The 20,263-nt window shown below is 37.2% G+C and overlaps 2 protein-coding genes across 2 annotated transcripts; one reads left to right on the top strand and one right to left on the bottom strand.

The window, feature by feature from the left end:
* Positions 1-8,969: 8,969 nt before the first annotated feature.
* On the top strand, positions 8,970-17,758 carry LOC128740440 (general transcription factor 3C polypeptide 1). Its single transcript, XM_053835982.1, has 8 exons — positions 8,970-9,152; positions 9,208-9,544; positions 9,613-10,479; positions 11,331-14,715; positions 14,782-15,752; positions 15,809-16,001; positions 16,584-16,674; positions 17,555-17,758. Exons 1-8 carry the CDS (start codon positions 9,074-9,076, stop codon positions 17,716-17,718), a joined length of 6,087 nt encoding a protein of 2,028 aa, XP_053691957.1. The 5' UTR covers positions 8,970-9,073; the 3' UTR covers positions 17,719-17,758.
* Positions 17,759-17,780: 22 nt separating this feature from the next.
* LOC128740450 (TIP41-like protein) lies at positions 17,781-19,007 on the bottom strand. Its single transcript, XM_053835993.1, has 4 exons — positions 18,861-19,007; positions 18,633-18,802; positions 18,166-18,565; positions 17,781-18,110 (listed from the first exon to the last, which is right to left on the bottom strand). Exons 1-4 carry the CDS (start codon positions 18,876-18,878, stop codon positions 17,838-17,840), a joined length of 861 nt encoding a protein of 286 aa, XP_053691968.1. The 5' UTR covers positions 18,879-19,007; the 3' UTR covers positions 17,781-17,837.
* Positions 19,008-20,263: the final 1,256 nt, after the last annotated feature.

The raw sequence follows: 20,263 nt of genomic DNA on the forward strand, positions 1-20,263 counted from the left end.
GACAGTGAGTATATCTTTACACCTGAAGCCTAGCCCGTCTAGCGGGAAGTAGTCGATAATGTCGATAACTGATAAACTTTTGCTGTCAGCCGAATTGCGAAATTCTATGATCTGACAGAATGCGTGCTGTGAGCAGAAAGAAAACTTGGTAGAAGTTTGTAAAGCCACTTTAACACCCTTAAGCAGACTTAAAGTAGTTTGAAAGCTGTGAGCCTAATGAAAGCTTCCACTCTACATTTTAACACCTTTAAGCAGCCGTAAAACGGTTTGATGTTTATGGCTGTTTAGAAGCAGATTGTTTAGCAGAAAAATCCGTTATTAAGCTTTTTTATCAGCTTTTGGGAGAGAACTGGTTTGAAAAACTTAAAGTAGCTTAAACATCGCTTATTTAAACACCATTTGAGTGCTTACTTTATGCAGCTTTGGTCGCCTTAAACCAACCCGTAAACAGCCATTGCTCTTGCAATTCAGCTACCGTTTTTACTCGGGAGGCGACTTGGGTATTTTAATTTTCCCAAAAAAGTGAATTTTTCTATCTTATTTGATAGCCCGTCGTTTCCTGAATCTAGCAGTTCTTTTTTATTTCAATTAAGTCAATATTCGATGAAAAAATTAATAAAAATCAAAACTAGAATGATTGGCTGTTTGACAGATATCAACCAAGCCGATTGATTGACTTGATGTCAGAAGTTCTCTCCCTCTCTTCTATCTCTCTGATAGAGCTCTTCATTTTAAAGCTTTTAAAGCTCTCATATGAAACCTGTATCGTTCGATGACCATAGTGTATCTATTCACTGTGTTGTCTAAGGCGAGCTAAAAAGAAAAGTGGTTTACTTATAAGCTATCGTCTTATTCCAATTTTTTTCTTTCAAATATAAAAAAAATGTTTTTTCATTACTTCCATTAGTCAAATTCGGAAAAGTCTTCATGTAGCGATTGAATGGCATCATATCTTGTCAGAATATGCGGAAATGTATATACCACTAAAATACCCAATTGGCATCCCTGGTTTTTGAAATTAAATTTGAAATTATGGAGAAATGTGTAGGTTTTTACGGAAAATAATCGCTAGTGGGTGTTGAAAATGACTAGTTCTATGAAATTAAAATGTGTTTATTAACATTACTCCCACAATTCGAATTTTGAAAAACGTTTGGCTCCGCTTTCGACGTTTAATTGGCTCCCGATTTTTGTATCCGCCGAACTATAATAGTAACTATAATTTTTAGCGGTGGTGCATTGTAATTACAGCTGCTGGAAACCCCTTCACACTTATTTTCGTATTAGCAGTTCGGTAATTTTTATTGCAGTATTATTCGGTAACAGTGAAAAAATACCGATCTTTCTGCAATTTTTGAAAGAATTGACGAAGTCGGTTTTAATAATTACCGTATAACAGGCTTGGCATACACTTTTCGCTTCGATTTTGCTCTTTTGATTACTGCATCTCAGCCAATAAAATTTGAAAAAGTGATGTATGGGGCGTTTGTAGAATTTGTTATTATCTACAATATTGCTGAAGTAAGCATTACTGTGCATGTTGTATTTATAGCGCTATAAGACTGCTACCCTCTTGGTAGCAAAAAGAGCGCTCTTTTTGTTACCAACGGCATTGCTGCCATACAGCGCCGTAAATACTAAAGATAAAACTTCACTTTCTTCAGCAATATTATAGATAATTACTAGCTCTACAAATGTCCCATACACCACTTTTTCAAATTCTGCTTGGCTGAGGAGCAGTAATCAAAAGAGCAAAATAATAGCGAAAAGTGTATGCAAAGCCTGCCGTATAACCCTAAAACCAAAATCATTTGACGAATTCAGTAATAAGTGTTACCGACTGTATCTGTAACTTCAAAATTTTCGGCACCTTTAGAAAAGTTCAGTAAAAATTTGACGGGTACTGTAAAAATTTTACCGGCTTCCGTTATTTTTACGACACTGACCGTTAATCAGTTACAATCCGTGCTTTACAATACGTGCACAGCTTGGAAACCGAATGGCGAGCTGCTAGCTAGGCACCGCAAGGTTAGTATTTTTTGAAGAATGTCTCATAATATAGTGGACCACCGTTCGTTTGAACGATTCCTCATGCAAACTAACGGGGTTAGTTTTTAATTTGAACAACTGGTAACCCTAAATATACTGGAACTTGTGTGAACTGGCTGCCCTGCTCTTTTTTATTGTTTTGGTGGCTTGATTCAGTTGGCAGTAGCAAGCAGCGAATATTCATTCTCCGATTGGATTTCTACCATAATCGTTGGGAAAACGCAATGTGAAACAGATTAAACAGATGTCATATTGAGTATGACGTTTGAACCATTTTTAATTTGCACGTCGTGCAAACCAACGGGGTTCAAATTAAAAAGTGTTCAGATTAAAAACGGTCAAACGAACGGGGGTCCACAATATTCCTCACGTCTAAATTGCTGAACAGGTACACCTGCGTGATGTCAACGCCAACGTTCCGGGAAAGTTGGTCGTAAACAAACCGAAAGTGTTCACCCAGCAAGACTGTTATACAACGTTCTTCGTCGTGGAAGCCAAGGTTGGTTTGGTTATTATTGCCCTTTGCATTGAAAGTTGGATTTTGAGCACACTTGTTCAGTCACACATTTTGTAGGTGAGAAAAGTTGCCAAAATTTCGTGGTAAAAACCCATGAATCTTGGTTGATTCCTATTTGAATTCTAATGCTTAAGTAGAGTTGTTATCGACGCTCCGAATAATATAAAAATAGTTTCTAAATACATAATTCCGCGCATAATTCATAATTTTAACAAATATGCAGCATATATGAAATAAATGAAAAGTTAAATACTATTTGCTTTTCCTACAACTGGTACTGGCGCCACTGCTAAATCAAATGTCAGCTCAGATGGGAGAGTTGTAATCAGTCTTGGCATATCACTGAGGTGCAACACCAATCTGTAAGTGTATTTCTTACACTGCGGAGATCGATACAGTCGCACCGGCGCGCAAGAAACGAACGCTTGCTTAAAGGGATTAGCAAACAAAGTGTACAGCTGTGTATGCGTGAAACAACAGCGGTGCAATTTAGAATCACACACCCAACAAATACGCCACTCAAGAGCCCGTATGTTTCTCTCACCACAAATCGCACTGGTGTGCACTACTCTGCAGAGCTTTCACTGGCGCTTCGTTTTCGATGCAGCAGAGCATTCACATTCTGTCTCTGCAGAAAAAATTCAGGTTGTCTGTATGGTGTGCAGTCAATTTGACCGCAAAATTTAAATTGCCATATCTCAGTCAAAACTTAGAAAGGTATTTTAATAGACTGTTTGCATAATTTTTGTACCCAGGTGCCACGACCGCGATAACCATTTCTTTATAAACAATTAATTAAGGGGCCATAGTAGTTTTTACACCATGTTTTTTGCCTTATTTCAAATATTTTTTTCTCGATAACGCGAAAAGCGAATCGATTCGGGTTTATTGCTTGCTAAACATTGCACTTTATACTAATATTTGCAGTTTTGTTTGCATATGTGAACCTCTTCCCCTCTCCCCTACGGCTTCTTGAACATGATCATGCGAAAAAAACATGATTTGCGGTACCATGGATTGGCGCTGGGGGGCTTATCCGAATTGAAAAATTCCAAAATGACATGAAAGAATATTAAATTATCTCGTGTTTGACCCATCCTTTTTTTAAAATTCGAACGCATAACAAAATGGCGGACATTCAAACATAAAAGTAAGGTTTTTAGCCGAAAAAATTGACTTTAAACATTTCTTAAAAATACAAAAATTGTAATATCGAAAAAAGGATGGGTCAAACACTAGATAATTTTGTTAGCTTTGAAACAAAAAAAGAATCATGAGAATTGCTTTAGCCGTTCTTGAGATATTTATGGTACCGACTTTCAAAACCTGGTTTCGAGAAAAACGACGTTGAAGTTTTTATTCGCTGTGTAATCGCTCCAAACATGCGCGGTACAAATAGCTGTAACTTTGCCAATTTTTGGAATTCATCGAAATGACTTGAAACACATATGGTCAAAATGTTAATCTTTCGAAATAATCAATAAAAAAAATTTCGATTTTTTTAAATTGAAAAAGTACTATGCCCCCTTAAGGACGATAAAAAACTTTGCTATTTTGCTAGATTTTTTTCTAATTCAGGGTGTAAATCAAATTGTATCGCCGATAGAAGTATGACGTTATGCTGATTTTTGTAAGTTTAAAGTTTTCTCGCGCGCCTATAAAATACAGTGGAATTTCGATTTTGGCTCGGACCGATTTTGGCAACAAAAGTATTCGTTTTTGGCAACAAGACGCTTCCAAAGATATGCTTAAATATCAATCAATTTCCGCATGCATGTTCAAAATGACCCAAAATGATGACATCAGTAAGTGCATGAAAAAACAATTGTAGTTGTGGAATGTTTTGAAAGGTAATATTCTTATGGACGTAGGACTACGTCTTACCGCAGGGTGTCAAAAACTTGCTTGCGTCGGCTTGAAAGCTTTCGTCGGATTTTTTTTAGTATAAAATGGTTGCAATCGTAAAAAATCATTTATGTATTAACTAGTTTTGACCCACTTTTATTAAATTTTTCAATAGGTTTGCACTTCCAAAAAGATGCTGAAATATTTATCAGTTTCCGCATACATGTTCGAAAGGACGAAAAATGATGCCCTCAGTATATTCTTGAAAACATTTTGTGGTTATAGAGTGTTTCAAATATTATTTTTATTGCCGTAGGACTACGTCTTACTCGAATAGCTCTCGAATAGTTACAATCGTAGAAAAATCGTTGATTATTATTATTTATATTTGCCATAAGCATAGGTGACACGCATTTGTTGTCAAATTCTGAATCCCACTGTATTGTCGTACAAAGTTATTGATGTAAGAATTTTTATTATGCCACGAATTTCATAAATAAAAATGTAGGATATTGAACTATTATTTTATTTTTATCAAAATCAATATATACGAATAATTGTAATTGCTAATGTTCTCCTATTTTATTGAGTTACCGAAAAATTTTTTAGAAAGTGAGATCTTTGAAATAGTTTCAATTTAAATCTTATAATTAAATAAGAACAACTCACAAATCGTTCAATCTTCTACGCATACTTGATATGATGATATATAGGTACAAGTCGTACAAGAATGACAACAAGCCAGTCGTCGTTTTTTCGAACCATAGCTACAGGAGACTGTTAGAAAGTAATTTTTGGAGCATTGAGATCTCGTAGTATTAACACTAAGCCCAATGGAATCGGTATGGTATCTCGATCAATTGAATTATTGTTTGTAGGGTGCTAAAATGATTCAAGTTTGAATAAAAATTTCTGTACTAACTTCTGAACGAAACTTGTCGTCCGACAGGCATGTAATAACCTATAATAACCAGAAAGCTAAGCCATCTGTAAAAAAAGATTTGGCACTCCTAAAATAATCAATTTTTTTTAATTTAAAAAACTATACTTTTAGATAACTATTAATAATAAAAACTTGAGTCATTTTTATTCACAGAATTGTTATAAGATCCCATGCACTAATATGCATTTGATTTAATTTTACAGTACTTTCAGTTGCAGTTGGCAGTACTTTCTTTCCAAAATGTCATAAAAGTATTTTTCACATTTAAGGAATAACTTGCACCGATACTTACATAACTGATATTTTTAACAGTTATAACAGTGTATAATGAAATAAATTACAAATTGCATAAACTGTTAGTTAGGACTCGGTAATTCGGGTGAAAAAAATTTAAATGGGTTTTTTGAAATGTGTTTACGTTCAGAACGTGACTAACATTATAAAAAAAATTTCATCCGAATAATCGAGTCCGTTCTGTAATAATCAAATTAAAGTAATGAAATAAATGATGCAACAATTATTTCTAATTTCTAGAACTATAAATGAGACATTCGTTTATATATTTTTCTCAGCTGAAACATTGGAATGATTTGCTTGTACAGTGGACTCTCGGAAAAGTTCAATCTCAATCTTACATCAATCACACAATCAAAAATTCTTACATCAATAACTTTGTACGACAATACAGTGGGATTCAGAATTTGACAACAAATGCGTGTCACCTATGCTTATGGCAAATATAAATAATAATAATCAACGATTTTTCTACGATTGTAACTATTCGAGAGCTATTCGAGTAAGACGTAGTCCTACGGCAATAAAAATAATATTTGAAACACTCTATAACCACAAAATGTTTTCAAGAATATACTGAGGGCATCATTTTTCGTCCTTTCGAACATGTATGCGGAAACTGATAAATATTTCAGCATCTTTTTGGAAGTGCAAACCTATTGAAAAATTTAATAAAAGTGGGTCAAAACTAGTTAATACATAAATGATTTTTTACGATTGCAACCATTTTATACTAAAAAAAATCCGAAGTTCAATCAACTCTCTAAAAAGTTAATTGTTCAGAAAAGTTAAGCGAATATTAACTCGCATGCAACACTCTAAAAAGTTAATTTTTGACTTAACTTTTCTGAGAGTTTGAATTTATTGGTTGTCTAAAGCGTTTATTCATACAGGAATGTTACGGGCACATAGTTGCTTCGGGATTTTTGATAACATATTGGAAAAGCGCAAACTCAAATTGTATTTTAAATGCAAAATAAATTAACAGCAGGGAACAAAAAATAAGCGCGAACATTGTCAAAACGTTGTCGTAGACTACAAAAAATCAAAAGTAAACTAATATAAACGACTATTTTAAATTTACTGAAAGGAACTAAGTATTATTTCATAATATCTTGCTCTCTTTACATTACAACTTTCAAATACTTAAAAATGTGTATCCGAGACAAGGGGTCGGACACTCAGCACATAGTGCCCCGGCACTGCAGAAATATCAAACGGCACACCTCTAAAGCCTTATAAAAATAACATTTATAGGGCTTTACACACCTCCGGTTCAATTTTACATATGAAATGGGAGCACTGCCACTTGTCAAAATCATCTCGCACGGTTGCCAGGTCTATCAGATTTTAACAAATTTAACAAATCTTGCAGTTCGGCACTTTCGGTACAGCACCGGCACAGTTCGGTTCGTTTCAAGTCGCCTAACATAAAAACGGCTGTGCCGAGTGTCCGACCCCTTGATCCGAGAAGATATTTTTCGCTTTTGTATTTATCATTTTCAAAGACTCTTAGGACTACTCAGAAAAGTTAATATTTCGGAAAAGTTAATCGACCCATTCCCCAATCGATTGACTTTTCTGAGAATCCACTGTATAACCTTTATGCATGCATTGTTAAATTTGATGTGTAGGCTATTCATTTTATAAATCCATAGTTTGTTTCAAATTTGGCTTTCTGCGTATTTAACATTGTCAAATGTTGCTACAAAACACGACTGATTTATTAAATGCATCAATAAGGTATATCATTCAACAACGCTTAGAGGACTATCAAATTGCAGTTTTTGCTTGCTTGCTTATTTCGCAGAAGTGCTCACTGCGGTGCGATCACAGCAGAGTTATTCTCCCTCGTTATTCCGCACACTGGTGATTCAAAGCAAGGGTGTGTGTTGAAAGTAGGCAATCCAAACTTCAGTGCACATGCGGGACGTTAGACAGTGGTGTATACGCCATCGCACGCTCTGCTGTCGCTAGGAATGGAAGTGTGTGGTGATTTTTGCGCGCGCCTCTTGCATACACTGAGGGGAATGCCAAGACTGGTTGTAATGATGGGAAATGCCGATCAAAATCTATAACGATTATGGATCAAGTTTTCTTATCGTTAATATTATCAATTGCAAGGAAAATTGTACCATCCAAAGTGCGATATCGCTCATAAAAGTGCTATTTTGCATTAAATCGTTTCGGTCTCTTCGGCGCACTTATTGCTTGGAAGATAACGAAAAAGTGCGCCGAAGATACCGAAACGATTTAATGCAAAATAGCACTTTTATGAGCGATATCGCACTTTGGATGGTACAATTTTCCTTGCAATTGACAATAATTAATAACGCTAATATGACTGTATAAGCAAAAATACGTAAGAAATAGAACAAAAATGTTAAAATAATAACAACCCAAGAAGAAGATTTCACTTTAAACCCTCCAATTTTCGATACTCTTCCGTGACGATAAAGTTTGATGGTATTATCGATATAAGATTACTAGCGATATTATCAGTAGCACACTTTTCATCACAGTTTTGAAGGTTGCACTTTATAACTGTGCAGTCCAATTGAGTGTGAAGAGCGCAATAAGTTCCTTTGCTGGAAATGCGGCACTTCACCATATCAACAGTGAGCTAAGCTAATTCTCACATTGACAGAATGTGGAGCAGTTATTTTCATCGGATTGATGAGTTGCAGGCAGAAATATATTTTTAATGATTGAATTTACGGTTATTTATATGTCCGAATGCCACAATTTCTTCCAATTAATTCTAGATAGAATTAACAAAAGGGCGAATGTCGCAAATGTAAACAAAACGGGTGAGAGTTATTTTTTGCTGGACCAGCATAGGAAAATCAACCCTCACTCGGTTTGTTTACGCTTGCGACATTCGCCCTTTTGTTAATTCTATCTAGAATTGTAAATATTATTTCTTATTTGTGCAAAAAAATTTTACCGGATATTCGGTATTGCGTTTCCCGAGTTTACTGAATTACCAGTTAAATGATTTTACAAATTGTTCGTTTACTTGTAAAATTACCGAACTGTTTACCGAATGTTCAGCTGCTCAGATTTCGGTACAAAATTACCGAATTCGGTGATTTTTTTTTTAAGTGTGAAGAATCGGTTTTTTAAGTGTCAAGAATCGGTAATCGTTTAAAGTTTGGTGGGGTTTTTTAAGTGTGCATGAAACAGATATACGACAGATATTGAATAATAAGTTACCTACGCTTAATATACGTTGACGTCAAAATATTTTGACGTTAAATTATTTTGTTTGTGTGTTATTTATATATAGTCCTGGATTGGATCGATTGGATCCTGGTAGCTGGTAGCGTTGTGGCTAAATTATGCTGTCGAATCTAATGAAAAGTGCTTAATTGTTTCGTTTTTCTATAGTACAGGCTGAAGTCATTAATGAAACTAAACGTAAAATGCTTCGAAACGCTTCACTTTCAACTATTCTAAATGAGGAAATTGCTCTAGAAGGACTTGAAGGCACAACATTAGATAGTAAGTATTGGATTTCATTTAAGGATGTTTTTTTCATTATTTTTTAATTTTGCAGCATTATGGAATCACCTCGCCATTCGTTTGAAAATAAAAATGCCATTACCGCAGAAACTGTGTAATTCAGTTTGGTCGCTGATATTGCAACACCGCGAATACAATTTTTACGTTTTACCGGAACCTCGTAAACCATTCGTATATTTTGATCGAATGCAACATATTGATCCAGCGACAGGTGTCCTCAAAGAGCCAAAAGAGTTTCCTGGTCATAGATTCAAATACAATCCTGTTGTTGAGGACAACGGTGCACGTGGATCTTGCGAAAGCCATGCAACTCGGATGGTGATACCCAGAGAACAACTAGTTCATATGACCGTTTTAGAAGCAGAAAACAGGTACATATAGATATCGCTATACTTTAACAGCGTGCATTATATGTATTCATACGTTTGAAAATTCACAGCTGGCCATATACATTCGTAGTTGTTGCGTCACAAAAAATGCGAGAATCGTTTATTTTAGAACCGAATTTTTCATTTGATTTGACTATTATTCAATATTGTATGTTAGAGTGGATTGCGCGCTCACGTTACAACGGGGAGACATCTCAAGGCAAATATTCGTTGGTTGAGCTGACGAAAGACTCCAGTATACTTTATTATAATCGCAAGTTTCTCACCGACTGCAAATTGATTATCCGGCAGCCATTATGTCAACGGACCGGCGAAACTAGTATACAAGGAATGGTTTACCATTTGCCTCGATACTACAGTGAAATGAAACCCAAAACTCTAGTCGTCACTGAAAAGGTTGTTAACATTCTCAAACAAAGGCCTGGTTATATGGCGGACTATGATGAAATAAAACATATTGTTTTGGGGCACGCAGAGGCTCGGAAGTGGTTTCGAGGAAACGAATTTACCAAATTTGTAAAGACTGATGAAACCGTTCCGTATCGAACAATCTATCCGGACGCGGAACCGCGCGAGTGGACGTTGAAAAACAAAAAAGGCGAGGAGAAGCAGGTTCGTATTATGCGCTTGATTGACCCCAGTGCCGACGTGTACGATCTTTGGTACAAAGAAGAAACAGCGGAGGAGGATCAAAAGGATGGGATTTTAAACTCGCAAAAAGCATACATTGATATGCCGGTGTTACAGCAGGCCTACCAGGTCATTGCGAAGACAGGTGAACACGGCATCTCACAAACAGCACTAGCTACGGAAATGGGGATTGATAAACTAAACGCCAGGGCAGTGGTGAAAAATTTAATGCGCTTAAAGGCTATTGAAGGGCACGCAGTGGACGAAGGACGTCAGCGAACTACGAAGTAAGTATATTAGTCAAAATATTTCGTATCCAAAAAAAACAAATCAAAAGGTAAGAACACTGAAAGGGCTATTACGTTTACCGCCTTGAACTATGACTTTTGATGAAGTGTTTGTCTTAACAGCTACAGGTCTCTAAGTTACCCCGTTCTTAATACTCAAAAAACCAAACCGTGTAAAAAAAGTACTTGAGTTTACTTTCCAATACGACAGTACATATGCTGTGGTTCATATTTCTGGTTAAGCGGCTAAACACCCATTAAACAAATCAGCTAGATTGAAAGTGTTAAAAATTGAAAAATAATTGCTAGGTTTGTCTAATTTTTTGCATCGATCAATGCTGACTAATATATATCGCGTACTACAAGACAGTATGATAGCACCAGCATTTTTTCAACTATTTATCAGTTCAAATCGTTACCTTAAACAAATATTCCTATGAAAACCGATAGAGTGACGAAGCTACCTCGTCATACGAAACCACGATTCACACTCTATTTCGAGTTTTCAAAGGAGTTTAAGTTTTTGGCACGAAGTGAATCTTGACTTTTAGTCTGTTGTACATGTACACCAATTTAGACAGATAAACTATTTCGGAACTTACTTTTTTTACAGAAACAAATTATTTTGTCCAGCGGCAGTTCGTTACACGGAAACTGCACTTCCTCATAAACAAGATTTGCCATAGACCATAGACAAACACAATTGTTTACAAAGAGCTATCTAACTCGCACAAAAAAGTGCAAGTAGTTTGAATCAGATATCGAATTTCGATGTTTTTATTGCGTTGCGAGTAATCTGCTAATCTGCTGCTGATGCTTCTCGTCATATTAAAATTTTGGTTTTTGTTCAGGTATTTCCTTCCAGGCATTTCAAAAGGAACAGTAACATTTGATCGGGAAGCAATTCAGCTGATGAGCGCTCATCTAAATGTTCTGGAACAACAGCAACAGCAACAGCAGCAGCAGCAACAACAACAACAACAGCAGCAACACCTGGAATCGCCATCTACTTCCGGTGTGAGCGCGGTTAATAGTAGTGAAGTGGACAGCAGCTTTTCGCTGCCCACTGACGTTCTGGAGGATGAATCTGATGGCAGAGAAAGTACGAACAACAGTTTGTTCTGGAACTCAACCAAACCGGAGATGTTGGATTCAATCAATGTTGAAATTAGCATAAGTAATCAAGTTTCATTCCTGAAGAAAACACAAGAAGGTATAGCGGCGATGATGAGCACTAAGCATATTAGTGCTAAAGTACTGAGACGATGTAACTATATGCTCGAACTAGTTAAACAATACCAAGTCATTGAACCGAGATTAATTCAGAAAAAAATTAATCAAGATGAGAAAGCTGCAGGTGCAAAGGCAGAAGCTTGTCACAAATCAGTTTTGCGACTTTTAAGTCGACTGGCGGTGGACAAGTTCCTCAAAATTGCTAACGTAAAGCTGACAAAAGAGGATAAGGTACTGAATATTGCATATGCTTGTGACATGACTGTTGAGATGGACAATCCAGTCTTACAGGCAAAGATAGAGGCAGCGAAATCCAGGCTTATAATGCAAACACCAACACCCCGTGTCGTGCGAAAACAAATGTTGGACAATGAACCTTTGGCTACGGGATGTAGTTATGATGGAACCCTAGCTAAGTGTTTGCGAATGAAGTTGTTCCATGAATTTCTATTTTACGTGATTTACATCCATTCGCCAGAGAGTGAAGAGCTTCCTATTGAATCATTGAAGGGTCTAGGGTTTGATGATACGTTGGAAGGATATGGTAAAATATACAGCCGAGATGAATGGAAAATGTTCATTCCACCGTTAAGCATGCTTGAAAACCTTGGATCCGGATGGGCTTTATTAACGGAAATTACTATTCGAATGCCACTTTCGATTTTCTGCAAGATTTGTACGTTTGGCTTTTACACTAAAGATCTTGATTATTACTTAGATCATCCAATACGGCGGCACATGCTCATCAAGCAACTTCCGAAAACTATACGCCAGCAATTATTTCGACAGCGCAAGTACATTTTTAATATTTTCGAACTTACGCAAAAGTTGTGTTATGCCGGTCTTCTGCAATTTGGACCACAAAGAATGAAAGATCGCGATCAAACATACATCTACTTAAATCGAAACACCGCCTTACTTGATACGCGGAGCTCGAAGATTGGATACAATGAAATTGAAGACAAGGAGTATCTGCTCATTGGATTTGCTTTCAACACATCGGAAGACCTACGCAACTATTGGGAAACTCTATACAAGATCGCAATGGAAACACGACTAAATCGGCGAAGTGTAGCAATTGGTAAAGAGATTATAGTTCAGCAAATTTCGCTTAAGCCTGCCATGATAGAAGCCTGTCAGCCACGTACTCCTGAGCAGGCATTTGAAAATGATTTACAGAGAATTCCACCGGGTGACAATCTCGGCGCAGCGGGAATGGATACAGCCATGTTTATGCACTTGAAAGCAAACTGGAGTAAAGTGATGAACTATGTGCCAGCCGATTCAACGCAGGCAGCTAAAATAAAACGTTTAAAAACAATTAAAAAAATTGTCCAAATGAATCGTGATAAAACGACAGCGGTCCGTGCGGGGACAAGCCGCAAGCTGCTCACTTCATGCCCTAAAGACAAAAAGTTATGCTTAAAGGCCAAAATAACTGTTAAACCGTTTGCTTCGGCCTATCGTAAGTATGGCGATAAAAGAAATGCTATCAAAGTGCGTCGGATTGAGCCACGCACCTATGGTAAGAAAAAGAGAAATATTTACGACGAAGTTGATCGTAAAGCACTGAAATTGATGAAAAAACTGCGCGTAGATTGGAATCGCAATGAGGATACGGTACTATTGGCATGTCGTATTGCTGCCAGGTATCTATATGACGGAGTTGGCATATGTAATTCTGTTATTAATTCCGTTCTCTATCGAGACATTTTACATTGGTCAAATGAAAGATCCACCAATAAAACATCTCGTGCATGTCAACGAAGAATCAATTATATGGTCAAGCAAAAGCATGGGATTGCAGCTACTATCAAAATGTGCGTGGAGGAAGCGAGACTGAATCCGTCACTTGAACGTCGGTTTGGCGATAACTTTTTAGAACATTTGAAGGCGTTTTATACTTCGAACGACGAATATAATATGGCTCTAAAGATACACTTCGTGGAGCTAGTGTATTTGCTCAAAACAACCCTAACCAAATTGAACGTTGAAAGTTTTCGACCTGTTTCTGGTAGCAAAGAGCGGTTGATAATACCAAATACTCTTTCCGAGTTCCAGCTACGATTCAATATTTTACAATCACACAATAAAAACGAAACGCTAAACTTTGCGATAAACCCACAAGAGATGGATAAAATCGTCGTATATAAACTAGCAATACTAATTCATAGTGCTGTCACCAATCTCAAAGAAAAAAGCATTTTCAACCTTCAGTTGTTCAATATCTATAAAAACTACTCCGAAAAGCATCTTGCTCAAGCAATCAAAATGCTACGCGATATTAAAATGATATCACTCTCTCGCAAAATAAAATCCTATCAAGGTGTGGACCCAAGTGCACTTCCATGTTGGGATAATCCTTATCACGTGTCTGCCACTTACTTGTATCAAATTTCCACAAAAATACCATTCGAAATGTTTAATTATGTATGTCAACACTATCTGAAACTGTTGGCTAACAACAACTATGAAGTACCGATAACGTTCAACGATGGAGGTAAAGGATTGATGTTACTTATAGCTGAGCTGGTAACCATGGACTTGGTTGATATTGAACTGGAAACACCTGCCGATTACGTCCAAATGGACCCAGAGCTGAAAGATGCTGACCCAGAGGCGGCTGAAATTTCATCAGGTGAATTAGATGAATACCCCAGCGCAAGTGTCAATCCAGAAATGGACATTGCAAAATCAAAATCAGTTCCAAGTACCAAATCGACCAACATTCACTTCGATTCCAGTGGGGACACATTTTTTAATTACGTAATGCACCCAATTGAAAAACTAACGAAATTACCTACCGAGTATTTACACTTTTATTGCCTACTGAACAGTTGTCACGAGCGGGCTCACCAACGAGTATTTCAAATCGATGATACCCATAACATCTGTTCGTTACCCGATTGCATTTTACAAGGAGCTGATCGTAATTTGATTCCGAAGTGCATCGCAATTGCGCTCGCCCGACGTGAAGTAATCGATAGGATGAAAATGTCAAAGGTATGTGAGAATCGTACGTTGATTTTTCCGCCTCGTTTAATTTTTTTCTTACTCATATGTTCGCAGCTGTCTAGAATAGAACTTCGACCTAAACAAGTTAGTCATGAGGACAATATTGTTCACTGCTTCTCAAAAAGCATCCAAGAATACTGTAAAACACAAACCAACTTGCAAAGCCGTGATCTAGGACGGATCGCTAGTGGACTACATAATCCTGTTAACATGGTAATTTTGACTGACGAAATTATTCGATTCGAAGATGTGCAGGATTTCAACTGGTTAGACCGATACGAAATCACTCAAGTGGAAGATGATGGTAGCTCTTCGGACATCGATAATGATACCAATGATTCTGCGTTTGGACGTGATCGAACATCACGAGAAGATCTAAGTGCGCAGAAGCTCCACAATTTTTACATGATCAACTATCTTAAAATCAACTTACGACTATGCTTCCAACATTGGGACCAGTTACAAAACCGTGTTCAATTTGGGGAGTTCGTTATTCCAAGGTGCTTCCTACCGGGGAAATTCGAAGAACGTCACGATGTATTGACCAGAATCACAAATGATGCGTTATGGCCTGCCCAAAACGATTTACAGCCTTTACTAGAGCAAGCCACTCCACTTATCCACAGCAATTCACGTCTCTCAGCATTGGCATCATTCATCGAAGGCAAAAAACTGGCAGGAGCAACAGTTTCAGAGCTTACAGAACGTTTTGTCGATCGTGTCCAATTGATTGGAGACCTAAAAACTTTGTTAACCTTTAAATTTTTACTTCGAACTGGTTACCGACATTTAACTTACGTTCATTGGATGTACGTCCAACCGTGGCTTGTACAGACTGACTGTGTGATTCAACCAAATGTCAAAATTGTTAAACAGGAACCACGAACGTCTTCTCGGGACCAAAAACGACTGTTGGATACATGTTCCGCTGAAGATGACGATGAATCGAACGATGAACCACCCCGTAAAGCCCGTCGGTTTGAAATGGCTCGGCAGATCGAACTTGCCCAACAAAAGGTGAAGAAGTAAGTTTAATTTGGAAATTTTTCAACTCAAGCTACTAGTCTTCTTATGCTTTTAGTAAACCATTTAAAAGTCTGTTGTTGTCGATGACTCCATGGATCAAGGTTAACGGAGGTGTCAATCGGCGGTTGCTGTACCGATGGCTTACTACTCTGTTGTTGTACTGCATTTCCCATCCAGGCGTGTTGGTAAGCGCGATCCACTCTCGTTTTAATCTGATGGCACCGGTGCATATCAATTATTTGCTGGAGGTGAGTAGATTAGTATGTGAGCAAAAAAATAAATATTTATTTAGTTTGTATTTTCCAACTAAATTTGTGACTGTACAAGCTATAAAGAAAACTTTTAGCATCCCGGATAAATTATTCTGATTATGTCAAAAGTATCACGTTAGAAATTGCTCATAGATATCGAAGTTGATGGATATTCGCATCGAGTTCTTAATATTTGCGGCGTGTTTGTGAAGATTTAAGATTCATGCAACTTTCAAACTTGTATGGAGAAAAATACCAAGATATAAAATCTTTTCGGTTTAGAATCCGGAACTACGAAATTAGCTCTATCAAGAGATTGATTTGACGTAAGAACATATTGTTAAGTCAAAATGAAGTTATTCAATAATTTTATTTGATAAAAAACAGAATTATTTTGACATAGTGCAGCAAGTACAGCATAGTACAGTAAGGTCACGAAATTCGCTAGCGTTTTAAGGGCCCTATTTTCACAGCACTTTTACTTACTTGTACTTTACTTATTGTCAGTCATTACAATACACATATAGAAACTTTTCGAATATTTTGACAAACAAAACCTTTTATCCTTTTCAATTACAGATATTACAAGAATATAAGTGTCTGCAAATATCCTTAATGCAAATACACCAACATCGGACATTGTTTTCTGCGTATCGATCTGTGGAAATAAGTAAGTATAATAATTGAAAGTATTTGTAATTTTAAACACAACGTTTACAACTGCTATAATTATATCGAAAACGGAACTGATATGCTAAAATTCTTAAATATCTTAAAACCAAATGGAATTTGGTTTACAGTAACCACAGCTATTCAGTTTTTGAGTTTTTCAGCGTTACGGTTAAAACACAAGTTTGGGATTTCAAAAGCAATTTTTATGTGACACTCTTCTCACTTCATTCTTCTTGTCTATCAGAACACAATGAATATATTTTCGAGAACATACCTAACTTTTATTTTAGGCATGAAAGCTGCTCTTTGAAGTCCTAAAAACAAATGACACGTGTTTGAGGGTTGACAGAAGCAGTGGTTAAAATATTCGACAATGTGTCTATTGAGCTATTCTTCACGGAAAATATGGTTATACCTCAAAATGTGCAAAACGGTTCGGTATTTCATAATTCCTTAGGGTAGATGCTCCAGTAGTTGTGGTAGTACCTATAGTGGTGGAAACTCGAATTATTCCGTTATTTTTGCAGATTTTGGTGCAAGTTTGGTGCTTACCGATAATAATGGTACTGGTAGTTCGATACCTATCAAACTTGTACCAAAATCTGCAAGAATAACGGAATAATTCGAGTTTCCACCACTATAGGTACTACCACAACTACTGGCGCATCTACCCTATGCAAGCGCTCTTCAAACTTTCAAAAGAACATTCGTTGCATATTTATACCATCAACTTCGTTCATAACATCGAACGCCGAGGGATGTACGAAAGTACGTTCAAATTTACCTAAATTTTTGTCGTGAATTTTCCCACCACAGATAGTTAGTTATTGGTTCAGTCACATTTCAGCTAAAACTAAATGATACCTATGTTTTTGCAGAGAAGGCAACTGAACTTGATCGCGACGATATGTGCTATGTAGAAACTGCTCCCAATGCATTGACTACGCTGACTACTTTAATCGGGGACTACACAAAGAATCAGGAGGATTTTCTGGCACCGTATAAACCGGCAGAAATTCAGGATGAGGATGCAGACTGTTGAGGCTTATTTTTTCCTGAACATACCACTCAAATACAATATCATAAGGTTCAATGTGATACGTGTTATATTTTTTAGTTTATTAAACTGTACTATTTAGTAGGATCAGCTGCGGTTGATCTTTATTCAGCGTGACAACCTGTTTCAAGGATAATTAATTTTTCGGTTCGCTTCGAGATAACGGGTAAGTGTTCAGCAATTTCATTTGGACTGATGAAAAGTGCTGGTGGAACATGTTTGAGCTGTTCTACTTTGGCTTCACGGTGAGTATATTCTCTTAGAATGAAGTCGTTATTTTTTTCGTAATGGAAACGGGTGTCGTTGATACGTATAAGCACATGGTCAACACGAAGGAAAAATCGTTGCAGAATATAAAATCCGGACGGCATGACTCGCTGCAAAAGAAAAACTTTTTTTTAACGTTCTTGATACATGAACCGTAATACCTACAACTTTAACTGAAAGTACCGATATCCCATGATCGTGCAGTTCATCCTCAAACAATGTTAAATCGTGATAGAAATGAATCGGTTCTCTTTTCATCAGTTTGAACATGTCAATTTTTTGGTCAGTTCTCTCCACTCGAAATTTATCGTTAACCGTTCCGGTGTATTCCGTAGTGAAAGACCAATCGAACGGCTTAATTTTTTCCTGTGTGTCGGCAGACTCTCTGCTGCCCTTCCACTCATCCGAGCATGCAACTTTCAGGTCTAACTTCTCGTTTCGTACCAACTTTAGTGCATCCACCGGATTGAACTCTAGGCGTGCCCCACACTTATGGCTTATTACAAGGATATTTTTGTGGAACACCATGTCCGGCAAATGAGGCAGTTCTAGTGTCGAGTTGTAACTGGGAAATGATTAGCATTGGTTTCATTCCTAATCTGATAATATTTATAGTAAAAATTTAAACCTACACACAAAGCTCACAGCAATTTGGTTCCCCAAATACGCATTTATTATCGTTGGTGCATACACTTTTGAGAATATGTGACTTGGTATAGGAAATAGTCCAATCATCGAAACAGTGGCTTTCGTTATCCAATGGCAGACGAACTGGACCGTTGTCGGTCTCTTGGGTTTGTATCTAGTGAAAAAAAATAATATTGTTAAACGCAATATACAAACAAAGGTAGATAACTTACGATTTGTTTCATTTCCATTATAGCGATTGTTTTATACTTTTATAATTTTGATACACTGGCTTTACCAGAAAAAGTTACGTTTATAAAATTTGGCTTTACGATAGGATTACAGTGATTTGATTACGCACGGCTATTTTCGCTGCAAATTTGTTGTCTGTTGTGCTCTTGTGCTTCAATTTCAACCGCTAAATAATTTAGCTATTTCACGTTGACAGGGTACGATGTGAAGTAGTAGAGGTGCAATGAGGTTTAAAAAGGTGAAGACATTTGATGGTATTAGCAAAAAATCAGAAAACGACGTCAAACTACAAAAACAAACCGCGTTGGACAATGGGGTTTGTTTTTGGAGTTTGACGTCACGCTTCATCGTGATTGGTCGATTTACGATTCCACCCATACCATGATGAAATTTCTTCATTGCACTAACACCACTTTACCAACATTGCCACACCTGTATATATCACATTGGTAGAGGTGTGCAGCAACGTACCGTTTGTTTATGCAAAAACATCCCATCAAGAAGACTGGCATCTCTTCCTCGCACCCATATAAATGACAAGTACCAGAAGCAACAGCGCATCCTTCCCGACAAAAGTTGAAGCTGTGTGTACATGTATAGGTGGGAAATGATGTGTGCGAGCGTGTCAATGCATTGCATACGTGTGCGAGTACATCCATATTTTGATTTACACACACTAGTATGTGTTAGTTCAACTTTAACTCGGCAGATAGCATTGCTGTTACTGTCGCTCGACTTTTGGCAGAGTTGCCAGTCTTCTTGATGGAATGTTTTTGGTTTATGTTAGCAGCGCAAATAATGTAAACAGCAAGGGTGACGTCAATCTCGCCCAATACTTCTACGGGCATAAAAAAAGCATAAACATTGTGCCGTACAATGATGACACTAAAGGCCCGCGCAGAATTGGTACTTTGCGGTTGCGTTTGCGTTAATCTGACAGTTCTCCCATATAATTTGACAGATTTTCTGTCAAATCTACGCAAACGCTACCATAAAGTACTAATTCTGAACGGGCCTTAACACTTATATTTTTTAGCATATTACTAACACAAACGTGCCGCATTTGCCGTACCTTAGTAATAGTGTACATAGGACAGGGTACACTCTTAAAATTGTTACAGCTAAACCAAGGGGTCGGACACTCAGCACATTGTGCCGCGGCACTCCAGAGATATCAAGTGGGAGCGGCACACCTCCGGCTCAATTTTACATATGAAATGGGAGCACTGCCAGTTGTCAAAATCATCTCGCACGGTTGCCAGATCTAGGATTATAACGAATTTAACACATCTTGCAGTTCGGTACTTTCGGCACAGAGAACAGATCCTCGTTGCCATTTAATATATTGTCTTGTTATATTCTGCATATTCGAGATACTGGCTAC

The sequence above is a fragment of the Sabethes cyaneus genome, chromosome 1, assembly GCF_943734655.1.
Source record: "Sabethes cyaneus chromosome 1, idSabCyanKW18_F2, whole genome shotgun sequence".
Taxonomy (NCBI): Eukaryota; Metazoa; Arthropoda; class Insecta; order Diptera; family Culicidae; genus Sabethes; species Sabethes cyaneus.

Coding starts and splice junctions, on each gene's coding strand:
- LOC128740440 (XM_053835982.1), top strand. CDS start 9,074: ATGCTTCGAAACGCTTCACTTTCAACTATTCTAAATGAGGAAATTGCT. Junction 14,716..14,781: donor ATAGGATGAAAATGTCAAAG/GTATGTGAGAAT, acceptor ATATGTTCGCAG/CTGTCTAGAATAGAACTTCG. Junction 16,002..16,583: donor ATATCAATTATTTGCTGGAG/GTGAGTAGATTA, acceptor TTTCAATTACAG/ATATTACAAGAATATAAGTG.
- LOC128740450 (XM_053835993.1), bottom strand. Junction 18,566..18,632: donor AATTGCTGTGAGCTTTGTGT/GTAGGTTTAAAT, acceptor ATCATTTCCCAG/TTACAACTCGACACTAGAAC. Junction 18,111..18,165: donor CGGTACTTTCAGTTAAAGTT/GTAGGTATTACG, acceptor TTTCTTTTGCAG/CGAGTCATGCCGTCCGGATT.